The 22,111-nt window shown below is 36.8% G+C and overlaps 1 protein-coding gene across 2 annotated transcripts in view; it reads right to left on the reverse strand.

Annotated features, from left to right (window-relative positions):
* Window positions 1-267: 267 nt before the first annotated feature.
* The window catches only part of JAK2 (Janus kinase 2), a 62,573-nt gene continuing 40,729 nt past the window's right edge, over window positions 268-22,111 (reverse strand). Inside the window, exons 15-25 of one of the 2 annotated variants that reach the window (XM_050913249.1) lie at window positions 20,428-20,555; window positions 19,485-19,623; window positions 18,014-18,165; window positions 16,789-16,939; window positions 15,965-16,101; window positions 14,562-14,751; window positions 13,501-13,625; window positions 8,879-9,051; window positions 7,507-7,624; window positions 5,586-5,699; window positions 268-2,737 (exon numbers count right to left, since the gene is read on the reverse strand). In XM_050913249.1, the coding sequence (XP_050769206.1) occupies window positions 2,630-2,737; window positions 5,586-5,699; window positions 7,507-7,624; window positions 8,879-9,051; window positions 13,501-13,625; window positions 14,562-14,751; window positions 15,965-16,101; window positions 16,789-16,939; window positions 18,014-18,165; window positions 19,485-19,623; window positions 20,428-20,555 (1,535 nt within the window). In that variant the 3' untranslated portion in view covers window positions 268-2,629. Of the gene's footprint in view, window positions 2,738-5,585; window positions 5,700-7,506; window positions 7,625-8,878; window positions 9,052-9,172; window positions 9,338-13,500; window positions 13,626-14,561; window positions 14,752-15,964; window positions 16,102-16,788; window positions 16,940-18,013; window positions 18,166-19,484; window positions 19,624-20,427; window positions 20,556-22,111 lie in introns of those variants that run through there. The other variant, XM_050913250.1, reaches the window with a different exon arrangement.

Here is a 22,111-nt window from a genome sequence, read left to right on the forward strand (position 1 = left end):
CATCCCCCGAGGGTCCTAAGCACTACTTGGTCCTATTCACCCAGTTAAGAACACTCATCCCAAATGATCAAGCCCTTTGCACACACAGACTCGTTACAAAAGACTGTATGTTCCTGACCAACACCACAAAGTTACACTGCAGTGTAAAGATATGGCTTTCTCTAAAAATTATGAAGTAAAAAAAAAATTCCACAAGACACTTTAAAAATTATCCTTGAGTTCAACACTATATTTATGCCATCAAATAGACTATGTAATCAGTCATACTGTAGTAGAACAAGAAAAAGACTTTTTATTCACTTGAAAAAATAGCAAACCGGAAGATTTCTTCATTGCATTACACAAACTTCCCTGAGATTTTTACATAAATTATGTTTAGTCTACTACATGTTGGAAATCAGTTAGCTACTGAGTGTCATACACTGCGAATTTTACATAATTCCTGCATATGTTATCCAGCTAAAATGCTATTTCAATGCTTTAAAGCTTTATCTTCTGTTACAAAAAAATACGTACACACAACTGAGACTACAAATGCAAAGACATTTTTTGCACAAAATTTTAAATCTTCAAAGCAATGTATAGAAATGGAGAAAACATGTTAAGTTGAACAAAGCACTTCAAAGGTCTTTGCAGCTGAAAAACTGATTGTGAAATTAGTTTTAAAAATTATATATGCAAGTGCTTGGTGGCAAGAAAACCAATAGAAATATTATTAAAAGCAATGGGCAGAAAGAGGGCTGATGCTGCCCTCCCTACTTAGCGATCTCCTGTAGTATAAAATCATAATTTTGTATGAGTGATTGTGGAAGAGAAACATCATAGTGGTACAAAACATTGCCATATTGGCACTATGCTACACTAAGTAAGCATTTTTTAATTTTTTTTATTTTTTAAAGTTGAGGTACTTAAACTTCTGATAAGATGGATGTAGTTAACCACAAATCTTAAGGCGGCCCCACAGTGAAAGTAACTCCTCTGTTTCACTGACTCACTGCCACAAATTTTAAATAAAAATACACTTAATTTTAAATACAAATCTGGATGTCAGGTCAGTTTGCCAAGTTGTATATCCCCTTAACTGAACTTCTCTCAACAAAAGTCCAAGAAGAACAAGCATTGTACTTCACAAACAATAATGCTTAAGAATAAGTAAAAACAAAAAAGATTATTTGAACTAAAAATAAACAAAACCTGCAACTTTACTGCTTTGAGATATGAGATTATCCCCAAATTTTATGCCTGGAGGCAAAACTGAAGAGTTGTCTTGTCCATAAACTTCTGTTAGACTTATTTCAAAAGCCGAATTATACAGCATAAGTAATCTGTTCAGGTATCTCTGATCTCCTTCCAGTTCTCAGTAACTGGGATCACATCCTTGCCCCCCGCTGAGTGCAGAGCAATTGCACTTGTAATTCCTCCTTCCAAATAGTCTTACGTTGGGTATTACCACAGAAAGAAATAGGAGGTAATTTGGGCACTTCATTACAAAATAGACTTGATGTGGTTGTGACTGGCTGTATCAGATACTGGGCCACAAGCACCCTTTTTTGTGTACTGGAAGGAAGGTATAAGGTGATCATCTTAACAGCAAAGTGAGGAACTGTGAAATGGAGGGCATTTCTAGATTTTTAATTCTGCTTTAAAAAGTTCCCAATTTATCCCAAAGATACACTTATGACTGCATGAAAATTACAAAGATGGAAAGAATGAAAGAGCAGCATTTAAAAGCAGTATGTTTAGCTTTTTCATATTCAGAAACAAACTGAAGACACTGCCTTGTATAAAACGGCTTCATTTCTACTTGTTATCACTGTATCTTCAATCATATAACGGGAATCTAATACTTACTCAACAGAGGAAAAGAAGAGCAAGAAAAACTGGATAACATGTTTGCTTTTTCATTTTAAATTAAAATTTTTACATAGATGAGTAGGTTTTCTGGCTCTCCAAATTAAGAACAACTTGCTCCCTTTCCCTCAAAATACATACAGTACATCACACAACCTATTATCTCTCTTTGCATATATTGCTGGCTGGTAACTAATTCAGACAGGCACATTGAGAGTTTCTGGGTTACATAACCACTTCTATTTTGTTATACAGAGAAGCCATTTCTGCATCAACAATGAAAAAATTATAAAACTGCATTAACAAACACAAGCCCTTGTGCAACACACAAAACAAGGTGCCAAGTCACTATATACTCAGTGTGAAAAGACTTGTAGAAGACTTCTACAAGTCTTTTCTGTGCATCTCCATCTCAACAAGGAAATACACTGTCTTTTCAGCTCTTAATCTCACCACATTTTAAGTCACCTCTTTTTTGTATTGCCAAGTAAGGCAAATAACGGTGTTGTAGACTGACCATATATTAGATTATTTTATTTAGAAAAATAATTTCTCTCCCTATTGAGAATGTCAACATGTTCTCATAGTAACAAATATATCCTGATAAAGAAAACCAGCAGGATTCCTCAGTATGCAGATTGAGATAGGATATTTGCCACATAGATTTTACTTCCAGCAAAGGTAAGATGCAGACGTGTACATATGTCAATTATACACAGCAGACCAAGTAAATTTTGTTCTGCATTCCAACACATCCTCTGGACGAGGGACAGTTTTCTCATCCACCCATGTTGTCCCTTATATGATCCACTCGCTGAGCAAGATCCCTAAAGGTGGGGCGCTGGGTAACATTATTGTTCCAGCATTCTTTCATGATAGCATAAATCTGGAGAAGAAACAAAGAAAATCGGTAGTACATAAACAGATACTACAAATAGTTAATAGTTACTTTGAACTGGTCCAAAGAACATCCAACTTAACTTCATGCTTCCAAGCAACAGTGGCACAAGAGTGTGCCTGAAGTCTTGCTATACCAATCAGTTTATCTGCTTGATCCCATTGACAGCGAGAAGTGAGAATAGCTAGCTCTGCAAAAGCCCTTATGTCCTGGTTTTGGCTGGGATAGAGTTAACTTTCTTTTTAGTAGCTGGTGCAGTGCTGTGTTTTGGATTTAGTGTGAGAATGATGTTGATAACACGCTGAGGTTTTAGTTGTTGCTAAGTAGCGCTTATCTTAAGCCAAGGACTTTTCAGTTTCCCATGCTCTGCCAGCAAGCAGGTGTGCAAGAAGCTGGGAGGGAGCATAGCCGGGGCAGCTGACCCGAACTAGCCAAAGGGGTATTCCATACCATGGAACATCATGCCCAGTATATAAACAGGGGGGAGTTGGCCGGGAGGCGCGGATCGCAGCTCAGGAACTAACTGGGCATTGGTCAGCGGGTGGTGAGCAATTGCATTGTGCATCACTGTTTTTTTTCTTTCCCCTCCCCTTCCTTTTTTTTGTTACATTCCTTTTCATTACTATTATTATTATATTTCATTATTACTATTGTTAGTATTATATTTTACTTTAGTTATTAAGCTGTTCTTATCTCAACCCACGAGTTTTGTTTTTTTTTCCTTTGCTTTCCTCCTCCCCACCCCACTGGGAGGGGAAGGGGGAAACGGCTGCGCGGTGCTTAGTTGCTGACTGGGGTTAAACCATGACGCCTTATTATAAAAGGAGTTTTTTTTTTTTTAAAGTTAGTATGGAAATTCACTCAGCTAGTTTTTGAAACTTTTAAGAGACTTAGGTTACTTTGTGAAGTTTTTATCTTCTTGCTTGCTCTTATTTTTGGGAAAGCTCAAAAATGTTTAAAATTACAAATGCTTTACAAGTCTGACCAAAAATCAGATTTACAAAGACAGCAATTCTAAAATTAAGCTTCCCCTGCAATGTTAACATACACTTCTCCACATTTGTATATTAAATTCTTAATTATTCTTCATATATAATCAGAAATAAGCCAGAAAAGTTACTGTGCAAATTGAAGCCACTTCTTGTAGAACTAGATTTAAATGATTTTTGGAAGAGATTTCCATTACAATAGGCATTGGGCAACAGTTTTCTCTTTTCCCAAACACATACCCAATACCTGGTCACAAAACGAATTGCCAAGCTCTTCATCTGTACTCTTCTCACTAGTTTAACCCATATCACTATTACCAACTTCTCATACTTCCAACAATTTTTTACATGTTGCTTAAGAACAACCTGCACAGCTCCCAGGAAAAAAAAGTTGCATCAGTTCCATATTTTTCAGCAAATCTGAAACTCCTGTATTGACCAAGCTGCTTTAGACCCAAGCCTCAAGCAGCTTGTAAGCTACAGACATCTGGAAGATTTAATATCTGTGATGACTAGCCTTTCAGAATCAAAACGGGAAGAGCGCAGTTTCTGACAAAAGAGACACACACATTTCCATCTTGCTTTGATATCTGAAGAAATGTCAGGCATTGAAACCTTTGCATTAGTTTGGATAGTTTCAGTAAAACAGATTACGTATTATCTTATACACATGACATTCAAGTTATCTACAAAAAGCCAAACCTTTGCAATTCAACAACTGCTGTACTCATACATATAACGCAAGAAAGGTTACTTCAGAGACTTATCTTTTGATTCTCTACAGACTGTTTCTTCCCCCATGGCTTCCCTGCCCCACCTGTACCATTCTTTCTCTTCTCTTCTCTGCTAGACCACTTGACCCTGATCTCTCCTCTGTCTCCAGTTTTGAATGGATTACTTCTTGACTTATTGCCAAGTGTGCTTGATTTTAAAGGGAGGGAGCAATTGATCTCAGCTGGAAGTTATACATGCTGAAAAGCGTAACTATTTTACTTACATTCTTTCCCTACTGATTCACCCACCCAGCCCTACCAGTTTGACTCAAGCTGAAGTGCACCCTGCTCTGAAGAACAGAGAACTACAAAACTGAAGGAATACTTTCATACTACTTCTAAAACATCTGGAGCATTAGCAAAAACAAAAGAACATTGAATTAGTTCGTGTGCTCTGAGGATGGCTTTACGTACATATACACTTCGGTATCTATGAAGAATATGAATACAAATCTGAAGGCCCTGAACATACAAAATCTGATTCATATACTTAACTGTGCCTACAGTCTGCAGGTAGCTCTTGGCTGAGAATGTTTGACAGTGAATAATACACATGATTAACATGGGTATTCCTATGCTTGAAGGGGGAAGAGCAAGAGAATGAAAGTAATCAAGGAGTTCTTTAAATCTTGGAATTAAACGTGAAAAACCTTATGCAGACTTCTGCTAAATGTTACAGACTTCAAAAGAATCCACAGTGCGCAGCTTTGAACAAGAATCTCTATATGGGACTTCCATGCAACAAGTTCTATATACTAATCTCATTGCCTTAATAAATTTATATTTTTGAAATAGAAGCCTGAGTGCCCCAGTACAGAAGTCCGTCATACTAGTCCTACTTCACATATTTAGAAAGACTATATTCTAGACTCCTGAGGGAATGCAATCTAAAGAATCAGAAAAGAAATGTAGTTATACTCATCATGCAACTGATAAAATAAGAGCACAGTTATTCCGCTTGTATAAATACTTCAGTAATCCAAGCAGAACAAAACACAAGGTTTGCATTTACCAGGTACTCGCCCTGACTGAGCACCTTTCAGACTACAGTCACATATTAATAAAATACTTCACCTCATCAGGGCATCCATCTGGTCTCGGTAGTCGTCCATTATTCTTCAAAAGCTCTATCAAATGAAATACAATCATCTGTCCTTGTTTATCATTGCCAATCATGCGCATGAATTCCTGAAACAGAAGGCCGACTGTCATAAATAATTTTTAAAGGAAAAAAAAAGATGCTGCAATATTCTCACCAAGGGAAAATTCTTTATAAGAAGAATAAATAATAATAAGAATAGAATAGTATATAACAATGATAAAAATATAAAATACAAGTCCAGAGAATATATCAGTAATTACCACTTTTTTTGTGTGTGGATAAAAATAGGATGATACATACACAATTTAAAGCAATAAGTGAAAAATCTTCTTAAAAAATGTTGATCATCATCTGATGATTAACTAGTTTTAAAAGGATACACCTCACAGCTAATTCTAAAGAGCTCCCTGAAACATTAAAACAAGATCTTGATGCTTTGAAAAATCCCAGTCAAACAGAAAACAGATATCATACTGATGTATTAAAAAAAAAAAATAAAAAAATTAACAGGATTACTCAGTAACTACAGGCCAGAAACAGTAGCATAATTAAAGTCAGTAAAAATGGCTTAGATAAGTCTTGCTATCCAAAAATCAACATAACCCAAAAAGCAGATTAAAGTCTCACTCAGATTGCCAGAGATCAAAAGTAAATGAGGAAGTACTATTAACTGAAAATAATTTCTAATCACAACATAATGGAATTATTTTTTCCTCCAATGCCACATAAATTTCTTTAATGATCTTTGACATGAAAATGTGAAACAACTGTTGGTAGAATGTGCAAATGGCCAAAGTTGGGTAAACAATGTATAATTATAAAGACTATGACAGTTAAACAGACTGCTTTGGCTAACTGGTAAAATTAATTTTTCTTGATACATACCAATAGGATAACCAACCTGATGAAGTGGTGAATGCACATGTAGAGTTGATTTATTCAAAGTATATTCCACCTGAGCCCATGACTTACTCTACCACTTTCCATTTCATAATCCTTCTTAAGAACTCCAGGTGTCTGCAATGTTTATGTTGTTATGCAGGAAGAGCTGCCCCTGCCTTGAGAGTTCTTCCTTGATAATTTAGTCATTGTATCAAATTACTAAGAGGCCCACTGAGGTCAATGCAGAGATCTTCCAAGTGCATTTTTGCCTGTCATCATTGTTCAGCTCTCAAAACTACATTTGCCAGAACTGAGACACTGGCCAAGGGTGACGACAGCTCTAGTAAATATGTAAGGCTCCACTCTCCTCTGTTATGCCTGCAGAGGACTGCTAGGTATAAGTAAGATCGTGAATCTCAGTTCCAACTGGAGAACTGTTATTCAGTGTACAAGTAGTGTTTTTCTCCTTCCACTGTAAATTTGTCTTTAAAGGTGACTGTGAACAGTCTGCAAAAAGCCACTCCCTTTCTCAAACTTGAATAACTTACTAACTTGGGTTGTGGTAACATAACAAAATAACTTTAAGCTACCTTCTTTAAATCAACTTAATATTTATGTATTTGTTTGGCTCAGCCTCAGATTTAGAATAGCATTAAAAATACATGTCATGTTGCAATGAAACAGTTGCACCTGGGACTACTCTCCACGAAGGATGAGAAAGAACAATCAGAGAAATTTTTAAATCTTTTTCAAACAGTTAGGAGTTACAGGATGGATAAGATCTGCACAGACTATCAGGTAATTTTCAGATCTCCTTTCCTTCTTATGGCTTGATACTAACACTTTTTAGCATGTTGCTGCTTCTGATTGGATGCTGCCTCATAAACAGAAAGGTATCTCCAGGAAAGGATCAGCAAATGTCAACCTATTTAGGTACAGGAACAATCTATATCTTTTCAAAAATTTAAATAAACAAACAAAAAACCTGAGAACCATTAACCATGTACTTACAGCTGGGGGGCTTTTGCTTTTGTCTATATATGTGAAGAGTTCATACAAGACCACACCAAAACTCCACACATCTGAGGCCACAGAAAATTTGCTTTCTGTCAGAGATTCTGGAGCATACCTGCAACACATGGTAAAAGGAGTATTGCTCTGTGTGACAAGTGTCTTTTTGGTTTTGAAGATACTTCTTTTAATAAGACTGATTTTTTTTTCATTAATAAATGTTTTTTGTTCATAGGCGTTAGCACATTCTCATTTCCTTCCACTACCTTCACTAGTAACTGTTCTTTTAATAATAGTTAATTGGTATTGAAAACACAAACCACCTTAAACAGACACAGTTAGTGATAACTATATCCAAGTTTGGTTCTTTCCCAACAAAGTTGTAGACACTTTTCGTATCTGTAGTGCGAGTAAACAAGATTTTGATGTGATAAGGTCTGGAAAGAAAGACAGTTATAGCCAGTAAGCATCATTCCATCACTTTCAGTGAGCCTTGAACTGTGTTCCAGGTACTTCTGGACTTAAATTTTACAACTCCCAATAACATCTACTAAGATGCCATTTTGTATTATTTATCCTTTAGATACGACATTTTTACAGTGCCTAAGGCAGACTAAAATATAGACTAAAATCACATGTATAGAATGGCATTTTCTTTTGCTATGAGGACATAAAACGGTTTTTATCACAGTTATCTGCCAGCGTATTTTCCAAGATATTTCTATGTCTTTATAGAACAGAACTGAAGTATATATTTTGCATTCTGAATACAGTCTACCAATTTCCATTTCATAATCCTTCAGTCTCCCACAGGCTACACAGAGTGTTCTTTTACTTTCCAAGCTAAGTGCAGCTCGTTGGAGCATTACTTTATTTTGGAGTAACTTAGACCTTCTCTGGAAGCTCAATACCCAAATACAGACATCTACCTGAATATTCAACCCAGCACTTTATCCTTGCTAATTACATTCTGTGGGATTTAACTCCACTTGGTCAACAGAGGGTCCATCCAACAGATCTCAGCTAGAAGATAGGAATGATCAGTGTTCAGGGAACCGAAAGGTCCAAAACTTTGAAAGCGTCCTGGGGAATGGACCCTTTTAGATTTCTTTTACCTTTGAATAACTTTCCTGTTACATATTATTTCTTTTAAATATTTTGGTAATTTTTAGTTGGGGTTTTTTTTTTTGAAAATATGTTGAAAAGTCCTGCATGCTGTTCTGTAGAGTCAAACATCTTGCATGTGACCTTCACAATGCTGGGCAACTGACTTGGAGTTTGCACTTAAAAATTCCACAATATGCAAAACATTTGGCTGAAACTGCAAAAACTGAAAGCATGCCATGATTTCATATACTAAAAGATGACTTACCAAAATATAGGGCTTTCACCAGGTTCTTTTACTTTGTAGTATTCTTTGTCTTGTGGCAAGACTTTGGTCAATCCAAAATCTCCAATTTTAACTCTGTTCTCATTCTCCACTAAGATATTTCTTGTTGCTAAATCCCGGTGAACATATCTTTTTGTACCCAGATACTCCATGCCCTAGGCGTAAAGTTCACAAACACAATAGGAAAAGAGTTACTTTTACCATTAAGTAGCTGCACTTTCCCTAAAGGGATGAATTAACCTCAAAGTTAAAACCAAACACAGATTGTTACCAAAATCAGTGTGCTTGAACATTTGTCTTCTCTGAGGATTTACTGTTTCCAAGTGCAGGGACTTCCCTTAACTGAAGGGAGATAGATTGAGCACCTGTCAGAGCCAAGTGGTTTTTCATTATGTAGCTGGATAGCTGTTACAGCTCCTTTCTGTGGCCAAATGCAGTTTGCTGGTGATAGACAGAAGGAAAACAAAACTTGGGCTAAGCTACACAATCCAGGGCAAATGAGAAGACTGTCCTATTTACCCATTTCATTTAATCCTTTTTCTTTACTTTGTACATCTGCTTTCCCGATTGCTTTATGAAACTTTACATTATGATTCCTTGAATTTGACAACTATTCTCTGACTGTATTCCCACTTGTTTCTCTTCTGTATGGACCATTATTCACCAACACAGTTCTGCTTATTGTTATATTTCCATAGGTTGCTGTAACAAAACATTGGCCCAAAGCCATGTCATCTTTTGCTGCTGCTGACTCCTTCTTACCAATGCACGTAATTCTTTTTGCTAACAATGAAATGTGGAAGAAGCCAGGGCATGTAGTGGCATTACTAAAAAAAGAAGGTCTTGCTTACACAGCAATAAATGGTGGACAGAAGTTGACACTGCAGAATGTCAAGAGATACCCAACTCATATGTGAAAGGAAACACAAAGCAAGCTGTCAGTTTCAGAGTTTCATAAGAAAGCATCTCACTCCTTCAACACAACTGAAAAGCAATAAACTATGCTAAGAGCATCGCTGAACTCAAAAGTTTTGAACATCAACGTTATATTATTAATGCCAAAAGATATCTTTCTCTTTTTTTATTTTTTTAAGTGAGAAACCTCAGAAATAGTTTGACTCCAAAGTCTAACCTTCCTCTCAGACTCGTTACCTCCTCGCACCGCTAGGTGGCATCGCTGTTTACACACATCCCGTTCCAAAACCGTTCAAAACCGCCCTATTCTTCAGTGCCCGCTCACCCACCGCTATCCTGAAAAATGCCAAACCTAGCTTTTTCAAAGTGAGACTTCTGGGTTTCTGATACAATCAGTCTAGGTAGATGCTGGAACTTTTTATTACTACTACATATTGCACTGAAAACAGTCCTAAAGTTTCTCTGATGATAGTAATTTTTCTGTTAGCCTGGAAAATACTAAAATATTCTAAGAGAGACACTTAATTGAAATCATGCAAATTCTAAGTGGAAATCATAATCCTGTGGCACTACTCTCACAATAGAGTTGAGTTTAATTATGTGATTTCAAATGTTTCTATCACTAAAGTTGGGCTCTCCAGCAAGGACACCTGAAGCACTTTAAGCATTAAGAGATGGAAAAATAAATTTATTCTTAGCCTCTTCTCCTATAAGCCTGCATTAACAAAACGCAGGGCCAAAAGAGCACAAAAGAACATCCCAAAAATCAGATGCATGGAGAAGTTAACTTCCTTATTTGCCATTCTACTGTCAGGATTCTTTAAAGTTGAATATAGAGTCCTATTGCTTGCCACCAAACTGTACTAATGGCACACGCTGCACCAGATGACAGCTGCACTAATTTGCATCTACAGAAACATCACCACTAGCAAATGCCATCTCTGAAAATGCTGCTTTTCACAGTATGAGATATGCATAAACAAAATATCACCTTTAAGTCAGGAACCCTTTCCCAGTATAGTAGCAAGGAACCAAAACATAGCAAACACACTCATCTTAACCCCCAGGTATGGGCATACCTTCATTTCTCTCATACATTTGAGAGAAGAGCAGCAAGACAGAGGGAGAAAGATTTTTGATTAAAAACCCCAAAATAACAGAGTGACAGAAATGCACAGCAGAATGAAGAGATGTGAGATGCTGAAAGAGCAAACACTGCAAGAGAAGCAAAAACAGCTAAAGGAAAGGGGGGGAATGTGATCAGCTAAAAGAAGGAAAAGCATTCAGATTCTATTTTTTGTAATATTAGGTACTCACACTATGTTTTTAATTAAGTTGTTTTGACGTAACAGAATACTGCAGATTAGAGTGAAATCTTAAAGCGCTCAGTATAACCTCTGCTTTGCAGGTCGTACAGCAACAACAGTGCAAAGCAAGGCACATACACTGTAATTCTTCGACTTTGCTTCCCTTAGAAGTGAAGAAAAGATACTTCTTTAAGAGCAAGCCCTATATGCAGACTTCCCACATTCTCATACTGTGTGTACCCATGCTTTGTCACATGAAAGCAGGATGTTTTCCCACTTAAGTATATGCAGAAGGCATATTCTAGCTCCCTTCCTCTTGGTTGATGTTTGGTACTTAGGAAGCAGTCATTTCATCTGCTATTTTGATTTTTCATCACTATCCTGAAGACTTCTAGTATTTTGATGCTTCTTTTATACATGTGTATGTACATACACACATTAAGAATCCTTTTCTTTGTACCTTCCGAATACAGTTTCTTTCCCAAAGTTTTCTGCCATACTTGCACTGCCTGCAAAGGCCAAAATCCACCTTCCAGTCCTCCTATCAGATACCTCTGTCTCAGAGACCAGGGTCCTGAGATATGTTGCCACTGTTGTTCCTTCAGGCTTTGGATAAAGCTTTGGATAAGGCCTGAAGACTTACATATGCAAGCTTCACAGCTTCTTACGAGAGTGAACAGGGCAGGCACCTTACGACCCTTCAGGTCACTGGCTGAGATGGCTACAAAATAAAACAGGTAAGTGGCTGCAGCCTTTGTGTGTTCAAAAATCCCTGTTGCATCTTTGTTCTATGAAAGATTCACTGTCACCGTCCTCCTAGGTGGTCCTGAGTGTTAGACTCTTCCAGCTCTTTGCTTGAAGGAAGATTGTTTTCAGTGACTTACTAGCACTGATAGTTATTTTGTTGCAGAAAAAATACTGAGAGAGTTTCTTATGCCTGTTACTGGAGAATGACTTCTTGTTTGGAGCCACAGATCAGAGGGCTTTTTAACCCTCTGAGTAGGTGGTCCCATGTTCAATCCTTCCTCTCTGTGAAAAGACTGACACTTGCCACAGACTTGTGAACATTTTGTGTTTTCCAATCTCATTGCACATTGCTTGCCCATCAAGGAGTTTTTGCTGGAGACCACCCAACTAGCCTTGCTTCAGTGAAGCATGTGAACAGGTGAGATCGGCTGCTAAAGGTGCAGGCAGCATCGTTCTGTACACACCCCAGGTTCAGTAGCTAAAAGGTTTACTGAGTCAGTCCAGTTTCAAGCAGGGAACTATCAAGCTCTGTTCACCAGGTGCGAGTTTGAATGCCTGGAGATCTCGGCTCTGGCAGAGACTCTCCTGCCTGATTCTTGTCAGGCCTTTTCTGTGTGTATTGCAGAAGGAAAGCCTTGTGCTCTGAATGTGGCAGGGCACAATTACCAGACATACGAATATCTGTGGGCTACTTACCCTGAAGAATACTCATGAAGTAACCTACTGTTTCCATGTCTTTGATGTGGGTATTGGGGAAAGGAATTTAAAAAGATTTCTGGTACGTGCCTTGAGGAGGGGGGTATACGTGGGGGTGTCTTTCCCCGTCCTTTTCTCTCTTCCCCGTGCCCCCCCCCCCTTTTTTCTTTCCCCAAACTACTGAACATGCAATGAAATCTAAAGTGTCTGTAGTTTCCTGTACCTAAAACATAACAACAGAATAAAACTAGGGTAGGCATAAGCCCTCTTTCTGAGGAAACGAGGTATCACAATAAAGATCCGATGTTTGCCCCCCTTTTCAGAATTTTATGAAGGATGTTCAGTACCAACCACTGAGAATAGCAAATAATTTATTACCACTTTGGGCACTTCTATGGCCTCTAGTTCTTCATACAGAAATCATATATCTTTGCTCTTTCTGCTAAATAAGCTAATATTATTTACATTTTGAAGTAAATTTCTTAAACATATACTGCTGTTATAGTGGTTTTATAGATGAATGTCCAAGTTCTGAAAAATCAGCTATAGTATGTCACAAACAGAGTGCCTGGGTGAGTATATTAACTCCTGCAAAATTTTATTTCAGGTCTCATTAGGGAGAAAAGAGGTTTTAGTTCTTCTGAACGAAATATAAGCTAAGCAAACTATAACATAAACAAAAGTAAACGGAATATATTCTGCCTCAGTCAGCAGATAGGCCAGTCTCAGCAGCCTGTACTGAGATACTCAGAAGTTTGTCCAATTCTTGAGTACATGAATATGTATTGCTACTTTTTTTAGGATTATGTGGTGCTACCAGCCCAACAGTATTATAAAAGACACACCAAAACAACCAATGATGGTTGTTTTGAGACAAATGAGACGAGACCAAAGAGACAAAAATTTGTTGAAAAATATCAATCATCTGAAATTTCCTACCTTGCATATCTGAGATGCATACAGCAAAAGCTTCTTGTGGTCCAGCCTCTCCTTGTGTTTCTGCAGATAATCTCGTAAACTTCCATATGGTAAATATTCCATAATTAATCTTAGATTTCTACGACCTTTTACAACAACAACAAAATACACTTAATTTTTCTGTCATTTTCCAATGACAAGTTTTGAAATATAAATAATGTGAATTCATAAAAATATGAATAAAAGCAATGGAAAATAGCCTTAATATAAAAAAACTGATTTATATGTACATCACTATGCAATTTTTCATATATTAGTTAACTGCATTTGTTCAGGAAATGCCATTTATTTAAACAACGATTATGTGGATATGCTTGATATACAGAGCATCACTAATCAGGATCATCTCATCAATACTTTAGCTACTATTGCTAAAGCAAAGCAAAAGTGCCACATGTGTATATCTGTGTTTATGTAATTCCTCCTCATTGCTGAGATGAAACTCAGAATGGCAACTGACATCAACTGGTCAGCAATTCTACCATCTTTAAAAACTTAGTCTAATTTTGAACCTAAGATTTTTCTTGTTACGGGAAGATCCTGGGCAGAACCCATGCTTTCATTCATCAACTTCAACAGCATCAACAATTCACTCAAACACACCCATTTCTGAAACTTTTTCCTGTCTAGTCTTTTACTGTATAGGCTGTACAAGAATTGGTAATATCCACTCTGGGACATTATATTGAGCAAAACCCAACAATGCTTACAAAATGGTTGCATTTTCCCACTTAACCCTAAATTCTTCTCTAGGAAGACTTTTATGCTTTAAGATAAAGAAACTGGGTAAGTAGTCAAAATGGTACTTTCTCTAAGTCAACCAAATTATGCAATGACTAAATAAAATGTCCACCTTGTACTGAGTAGTAGTATACGACAGACACTACTTCCTTTGCTTTGTACTCTCTAAGTCCCGGTGAAGTTAGGACAAGTCAGTGACTTTCATAAACACTTACCTCTCTGAATTTCTCAGTATGGACACTTAGTTGTACACCTGAATGTGTATTCAGCATAGCACATACCTGCGCTGTAGCATACTCCTTTGTATTTAACGATGTTATCATGCTGCAGAGATTTAAGTATTTCAATTTCTCTTTCAAAGTCCCTCAGGTGCTCTTCTGTGCTATGTTGCAGCTTTTTCACAGCCACCACCTCCCCAGTATTATCTTGCAGTGGGTCATACCGGCACATCTCAACACTGCCAAAATTTCCCTAGATCACAAATGGAAATATGTGAATTAAAAACAAGTCCACATCACTGTCTCTTTCTTACTGCTTGTTTATAGTGCCTCAGTGCTCACTGCATTAGCATTAAGGTGACCACAATTAACTATTTAAGTGAAATGTCACAAAACCTCCCTGAGAGAAAAAGAGTGCAGGATCACAGGTAACAGTTCTATAAGAATAAGAAACATGTTCTATGAAAGGAAGCAAACAGCATGGGAGGAAACAAGGCCAAAGAGAGGGGGTGATCTCCATTCATTTTCTCCCCCTTCTCAAATTTCCACTTGCACTTCCAGACTGTCAGTTGGCATACTCCTTTTCGTGCACTTGCAAAAACCCCTTCGTTTAGGTTCTTCTTGGCTCTTAATTCTCCTGTTTCTTGGTGGTTCTTCCCCCATTTGTTTCAATGTTCTACCTTCTTTCCTTTCTCCCTTTATATTTTATCTTCCTTTATGCAGTCATCACTTACCACTCTGTTCCTCTCCCTACGCTATGCTACCATTTACAGTCAACAACCAACCACCTGCAAATAGAAGTAGTTCTGCTACTTCACTTCCAGGCTTGCTTTCACCAGTACTCAGTGTCAAAGGAATATATAGCTATCATGTCAATAAAAACCATAAAAGAGCAAGGAACCATTCTGGAAAAACGGTACTTGGTGAAGATCTGCCAGCTGCACTTGCTCATCTGTCTAGGCATGCTTTCACAGTCAGGCTGCAGTGACTTGCAAAACTAGTAACCAAATGCTGATTTCTAAAGCCTAAGAAGTTCAAGGCCTGCATATATCTGAAAGACACTACTGAATTTAGGGACTGTATATTCAGACTTCTCAGAATATGCATGCACAAAACACCCCCAACCCCACTAGTTCCATGCAAGACTGCTCTGGAGCATTTTTAAATGAATACCAAGTATTTAAAAAAAAAAAAAAAGTCAGATGCAGCTCCCCATTACTGAAAAAGATTTTAGTCTTTTGGTGTGACTCGATTCATTGTAGAGGTCAGCTATCTTTCTTCTATCTAATGATATTGTGAAACTGAAAAAAGATCTAAAAGAAACTGCACGTTGTGGTCAGATACGGCTGAAATTACTAATATCTGTAACAGAAGTTTCAATGTAAATAACGTATATGGGGTCATCGGAAAATAACTGAAAAAGATAGTTCTTTCCTAGGCAATTAGAGAATTTCGAAACACCCTACCTTGCCAAGTTGCTGTAAAAACTTAAGATGTCTTTCTTCAAATTGTGTTGGGTCCCGATCTTCAAAAGCGCCAGAGAACCCAAGTGCTCCAATTCTCATATTTGGCAACATATCACTTTCTGTCAATAGCTCGTAATCTGAGGGGTAGGAGGAAGAAGGGAGCAGAAAAAGGGAACAGGAGGCACAAAGAAGTGAATAGGAGAACGAGGAAACTTATTACAATCATGGCGTGTTCTACCTTTGCTTGGCATACCCCTAGCTCAGTAGAATATTAACAACCACCTTAATTTCTATATAGTAATTTGCAGTCAAAGACAAAGATGTATTACAACAAAGCCAAATGACTTGTCTTGACTCATAGCAAGTCTTGCTTTAATTTCCCAATTTTCTTTTTTGCAGGCCTATTGTACTTCAAATTTAGCAACTATTGTGCAACAACTCCACTACTGCAGAGGGGAGAAACATAAACTTTACAAGGGCTTGTGATAACATGCGTCTTCCACTTGGAAAAAAGAAAGACACCTATTTATTTTACTGAGAGACAAAAGAAAGACAGTCACAAACATAACATAGTTGGTTAAGAGACTTGAATGTTTGGGAAAGACATTAATCAAACCAGAAAACTGCTTTGAATGATAATGCTAACTTTTAACGTGTTCTCTTTTAGAACAAACTAAAAAGCAGTAACATAGTGTCGTTACAAACTTAAGATTTCCGGGGCTGCTTTGGAGAGTGGTTGTGGGTCAACATACCAAAAAGGACATGAACCAATAGGAATCAAGGTTCTTTTTGTCTAGTGTGTTCTTGTTGTATCACAGACTCACCCGGAGTGAACAAACTATTCAAGTCACGTATAATTGCTCTAAATGAAGGCCTGAAATCTGGCTCATAATCCATACAGTTGTTTATAAGGTTTGCTAGTTCTGTCCAGTTGGGGGCAGGAAGCTGGTGCCTGTCTTCATAAAACTGTAGTTTCTGGAATTAAATAGATAAAAGGCATTTTAATATACAACCATGAAGAGTTGCAGAAGCCTTAGCATTCTCACCAGAGCAGCCAAAAAATACAGCTCGCAACCTAGACTTGTTATCTCACCAAATGTACATTTGACTAATTTACATCAAAAACCAAGGCTGACAATGTAGCAAGACTAGCATAATTTAGAGTAATCAGTTCAGAAATTCCCAGTCAGTTACTGGTGGAAGATAAGAAAATAGAGAAAGATAATGAGAAAGATGGTGTCTCCTTTATTGGTAGTTTCATAAAACCTCAACTGGATGGGTCCAGTAGAAAATTCTATCCACCTGTGAGCTGGCTGAGCTCCTCCAGTTGTAAAAAGCTTCATGAGTGTTATGAAAGAATGTGGATTAGTACAGGAGAGGAGGGCAACTTCTGAGATACTCAGATATCTATAAGCTAGGTCTAGGTAGACCTTGGAGTGTATTGTAAGAGCCGATTACAACACCTGAGAAATCAGATCAGGCTTTGTGAGAAGGTAACAGTCCACTTACAAAAATAATACCACAAATCTTTCTGTAGCATAGTAAAGGAAATAATCTTTTTGCTTCTAACTAAGGAAGCAAATACATAAGAAATAATATTTTTACGGAATGTGTTTCCCCTCCAACCCCTGCCCCTAGTTGAGACAAAGTTAACATTTCTGATTTAGCTAAAATGGTAGTATTGTCTGCAACACACAAAGTCTTACAGTATTTAGTATGTTCAATTACTAGAATAATGCCAGTTAAAATCCATGTACATTGTTAGGAATACTTTTTGTTTAAAGCGATACACTGTTGCAACAAAGCAACAGAAACATGAACAAGATAATATGGGCAACACTGTACTTTGTCCCCATAAAAATCAAAACAAACAACATAAAACCAAACCTCAAATCATCACTTCTGATCGTTATCTACCAGTAAAAGTGTCCTTTTCCTACAGTGGTCATGGGCCACACCACTTTAGATGCTGATATAGTTACAACAGAAGATGTTTTAAATTAGAAGTGTCCAAAGCACTGTTATGACTGCAGACCCAGTAATACTTACTCTTGAAGAATCCAGTGCACTCAGAGGTTTGTCTCCTCCACTGCAGATTTCCCACAAAGTAGTACCAAAACTCCATTTGTCTGTGGCCAGGCTTAATTGTTTGGGGTTCTCAATACATTCAGGTGGAACCCACGGTATTCTTTCAAGAAGAACTATGCAATCACACAAAGGAAACATCATGTTAAGATGAATAATAAACCCAGAAAATTCTATAGCATATTTGATTTAGTAAAAATTACTTTAGTATACATAGGTATTTCATTCTGTAATGTGCTTTTAATACCTTTCCAAGTTTTTGTTGCTGCCTAAAAAAAGCTACAGAATATGCACAAAACCAGTATTTATGAATCAGAGTGGAGGACCATTAGTTTTATTGTAAAATAAGCCTCATGTTATAAAACTGCGTTAACATCATTTCCACATTATATTTTTGCTCCAACTTCTGTATTTCCTGCAATGTTACCAAGATTTAGTAGCTACCATAAAGGAACTACATGGCAAAGACTAAATGTACTTTGCTAGTGCTTGGCACATTATGGCACGGTAAAAGGCACCACAACAAGGAACTTCATACTATTTGATTTTTAAACTTTTGATACTGATTGTAGTAACAAGTTAAAAGATGGTATTTTACTGATGTAGATTTAGACCTCCTTAAAATGAGATCTTGTAAGACTAATGTAGGCTTCTCATTTAAAAAGGGAGAGTTTAAACAGTTTATTGGAAAATAATGACACTGCATTGCTTAGTCTTGCAGACGCGCTATTTCTTTTGGCATGTATAAAATCACCAAGTATAAAGTGTGTTCATTTTTCCAAAATGATTAAAAAGACTAGATAAAGAACAGTAAGGCTACTTCAGTTTCATTAGCATAACAATCTTGCACACACTTTTCACTTCTTTCCATTTAATTAATTTTGCTGTTTATAAAGCATTAGAACAGCCTCAATGGCAGATGATAATATAGTATTTTTAGCATGATCAAGTGGCTTCAGGTATTCACCAAGAAATGCACTGAAGATGGTTTTCCACTGCCAGGCAGTATTTTCAAAAGTGCATTTACTTTCAGCTCTGAAAGCTTCTCCATGCTATAAAACACAACAATTTAATCTTGATCAATAATAGGATATTAAGTCCAGCAGCTACCTGCAGATGCAACAGAATTACTCATAGTACATTATAGCATACTAATAGTACTACCAGTGAAAAAAAAGTTGAAAATGAGAACAGCAGGGAAAAAAACCCTCACACAATGGAGAATTGTGGCTTTATTTCCTGTAGCTATTTGCTGATAAAGAAGATACACTCAAAACTGCTGACCAGGACTGCAGAGATTATTTTAAAGTGATAGATGGATGAAGGAACTTACTATAACAGAAGTACCTTAGATGGTGGTCAGAAAAAAAAAACAAACCCGAACTTATTTTTCAAGTCAGAAGCATTAAACAAGAAAGCTGACACAAAGACTTACTATCTCTTGGCAAAACTGTAATACTGATGCCAGGATCACTTAGTTTTATAAACGGAAGGTTTCCAGACTTTCTGTCTTCCTCTCTGATAAGCAAGATGTTTTTTGCACAGACATTCCCATGAACAAGGCCTTTATCCTCCTATGAACAGAAATGCGTCTTTTACATACTGACAAAAAAATCTTCTGGTTGAAGAGGTACTTAAAAAACAATACTTTACAGCATGAGGGAAACATCAGCCAAGAAAATAATGATCATAGATTAAGTTGATCAAATCTCAGACATTTTATCAGTTCCTCTCATAGTTTCTAGCCAGTCTTCATTAATTATCTTCCTAAAGTTTCGAGTTCAAAACTATTTGATGTATGTTAACTCAGAAGAATACTGATCCATCAGTATGATCTATTTAAAATGAATATAAGAACATTTAAACTCCATCAAAGGGAAGATCGATCTAATCACATATCCTGTCTCAAATAACGGCCTTTATGTTGAATTAAACAGACTGTAAGGTTAGGACCTAATGCACAAAAAGAACGTACTAGCAGTTGAACAGTACAATGTTTTCCCCTTCCAGTGGTTAACTACTAACACTACCAGGAAATAGTTTATGTTCAGCATCATGAGCTGAGGTGGGAAAACCAGGAAGGACTGATTCCTGGGGAGGGAGGGAAAAAAAAAAACCCCAACAACTTTCCTGGAAGTGTGTTTTTATTTCATGCTAAAACATAAAGCATTAAAAAACAATGGGAAATTCAATTACATTTTGTGCAAGATACAAAGCTCTGTCATTGGCTATCCACTACCTATCTGGTATATGCCCAGCCTATTTTGAAATACCCTCCAGAGTTTCAAGAAGTAGGGTAATAGTTCAGCCATTCTACATGTATTAGCCTGAAACACTTGAATTCAGCCATTAACAATACTGAAGAATAAACTACTTACCAGAAAATGCATGGCTAATGCCAACTGTTTGGCTACTTCCAGCTTCCACAAGATATTGATAACATTTTTGTTCTTTTTCAAATATGTGTCCAAGGATCCAAATTTTACATATTCTTGTACAAGGATGTCTGATTTAAAATAGTAAAAAGAGTAACAATTAAAACCAACAACAAATAATGGAATTCAAGACAGATTCATTACTCTAGTACTATCCATCTCTTTCTTTGATACCTTGTTGGTGAACTAACTATAAATCTGACGCTATATGACATCTGAGTATTGCCACAAATATTCTATGTTCTTTATACTTCTTCAGGGTGTGGAAATTCACCTAATTTATTCTCAAATGCTACATTACTAGATTTAATAGTTTTTTCACAGAATAGGTTTCCACCTTAACAAATCCAGTGACCACCCTTCCACCCTTATTTGAAAGGCACAATAAATAATATAACTTCTGATAAAGCATAGTAGTGTACAGCAATATCAATGTAATGAGTTGAATAACATTCAAGTCATTCACTTCATAGTTGTTTACAATCTATATTCTTAGTGAAAAATACAATGCTTTGCTGACAAAAGACGCTCTTCTTGAAAACAGACTAATATTTGCACTAAAAAAAATTTGTGTATATGACATATGCCTCCATGCAGTCATCCAGCAAATAACCTAAGAAACAAGATCCATTTCATAGTACTGCAGTCTTTATCAGTTTCAATACTACAATTTCAAATTGCGTGACTGAACTCTTGCCTTCAGCTGCAAGATGCTCACATTGCAGTGCTTCTCATTTAGACTCTAAAGACAGTGGAAACTCCTGGTATTATATTTGGTTATAACAAATAAACTGATTTTCACAACAAATTCATTTTATAGACAGCAAACTTTTTTTTTTTTTACAATTATGTGAAGCAATTTTCATCAAATCTGTACATCAAGTGTGTAACCCACAGAAAAAATAACAGTCTCTCCTCCTATTTCTTAGTAACTGCCTCTTACTAAATTGTAATAGGTCTCTTGCCTTCAGAAATAGAACTGCCTATAGAGGACAACTGTGATCTAAAGGAGAAATAAGTAACCATATACATCTTTACCTAATTTTTTTTTTTTTAATTATACACTTGATCTTCCTGAAATTTTATATATAGTCCCTGTGCATGGTGCAATGAATAAACTAGAAAAAACACTCGTGGGCATTTTTGCGAAGAAACTAGCATAACAAGTTCTTGGCCAAACATGGTGCTGTGCCTTTTCCAGCCTCCTAAGAGAAGGAACTCCTGATACAGCATCCACCCTCCCTTTTGCAAATTCCTTCTCTCTTAACGCAGGCAACCATCTACATAATGTGCTTATACAGTTATTATAAAATGCTTCCTTTTGTTACAAATTTCTAATCACAGAAAAAAAAATGGTCTTAGGGCAAACTGACATTTCTGCCCAAAGGCTCAATGAAGAGGAAAAACTGCCAAAGTGAGACCCACCAGCGCATATTTGAAGATAGCACACATAAGCATATAACAACCATCCAAAATTAAGATTTCATTACAAGATGTTATAAATGCATTTCAGGTGTTCTTAAAAAAACCTTATTAATACATACTCACAACACAGTAAGCTAAACTGAAAACACATTCTACTTCCGTAGACCATGCAAAGATTTTACCTTTGTTAACATTTTGTAGT

This window comes from Gymnogyps californianus, chromosome Z (assembly GCF_018139145.2).
Source record: "Gymnogyps californianus isolate 813 chromosome Z, ASM1813914v2, whole genome shotgun sequence".
NCBI classification, from domain to species: Eukaryota; Metazoa; Chordata; class Aves; order Accipitriformes; family Cathartidae; genus Gymnogyps; species Gymnogyps californianus.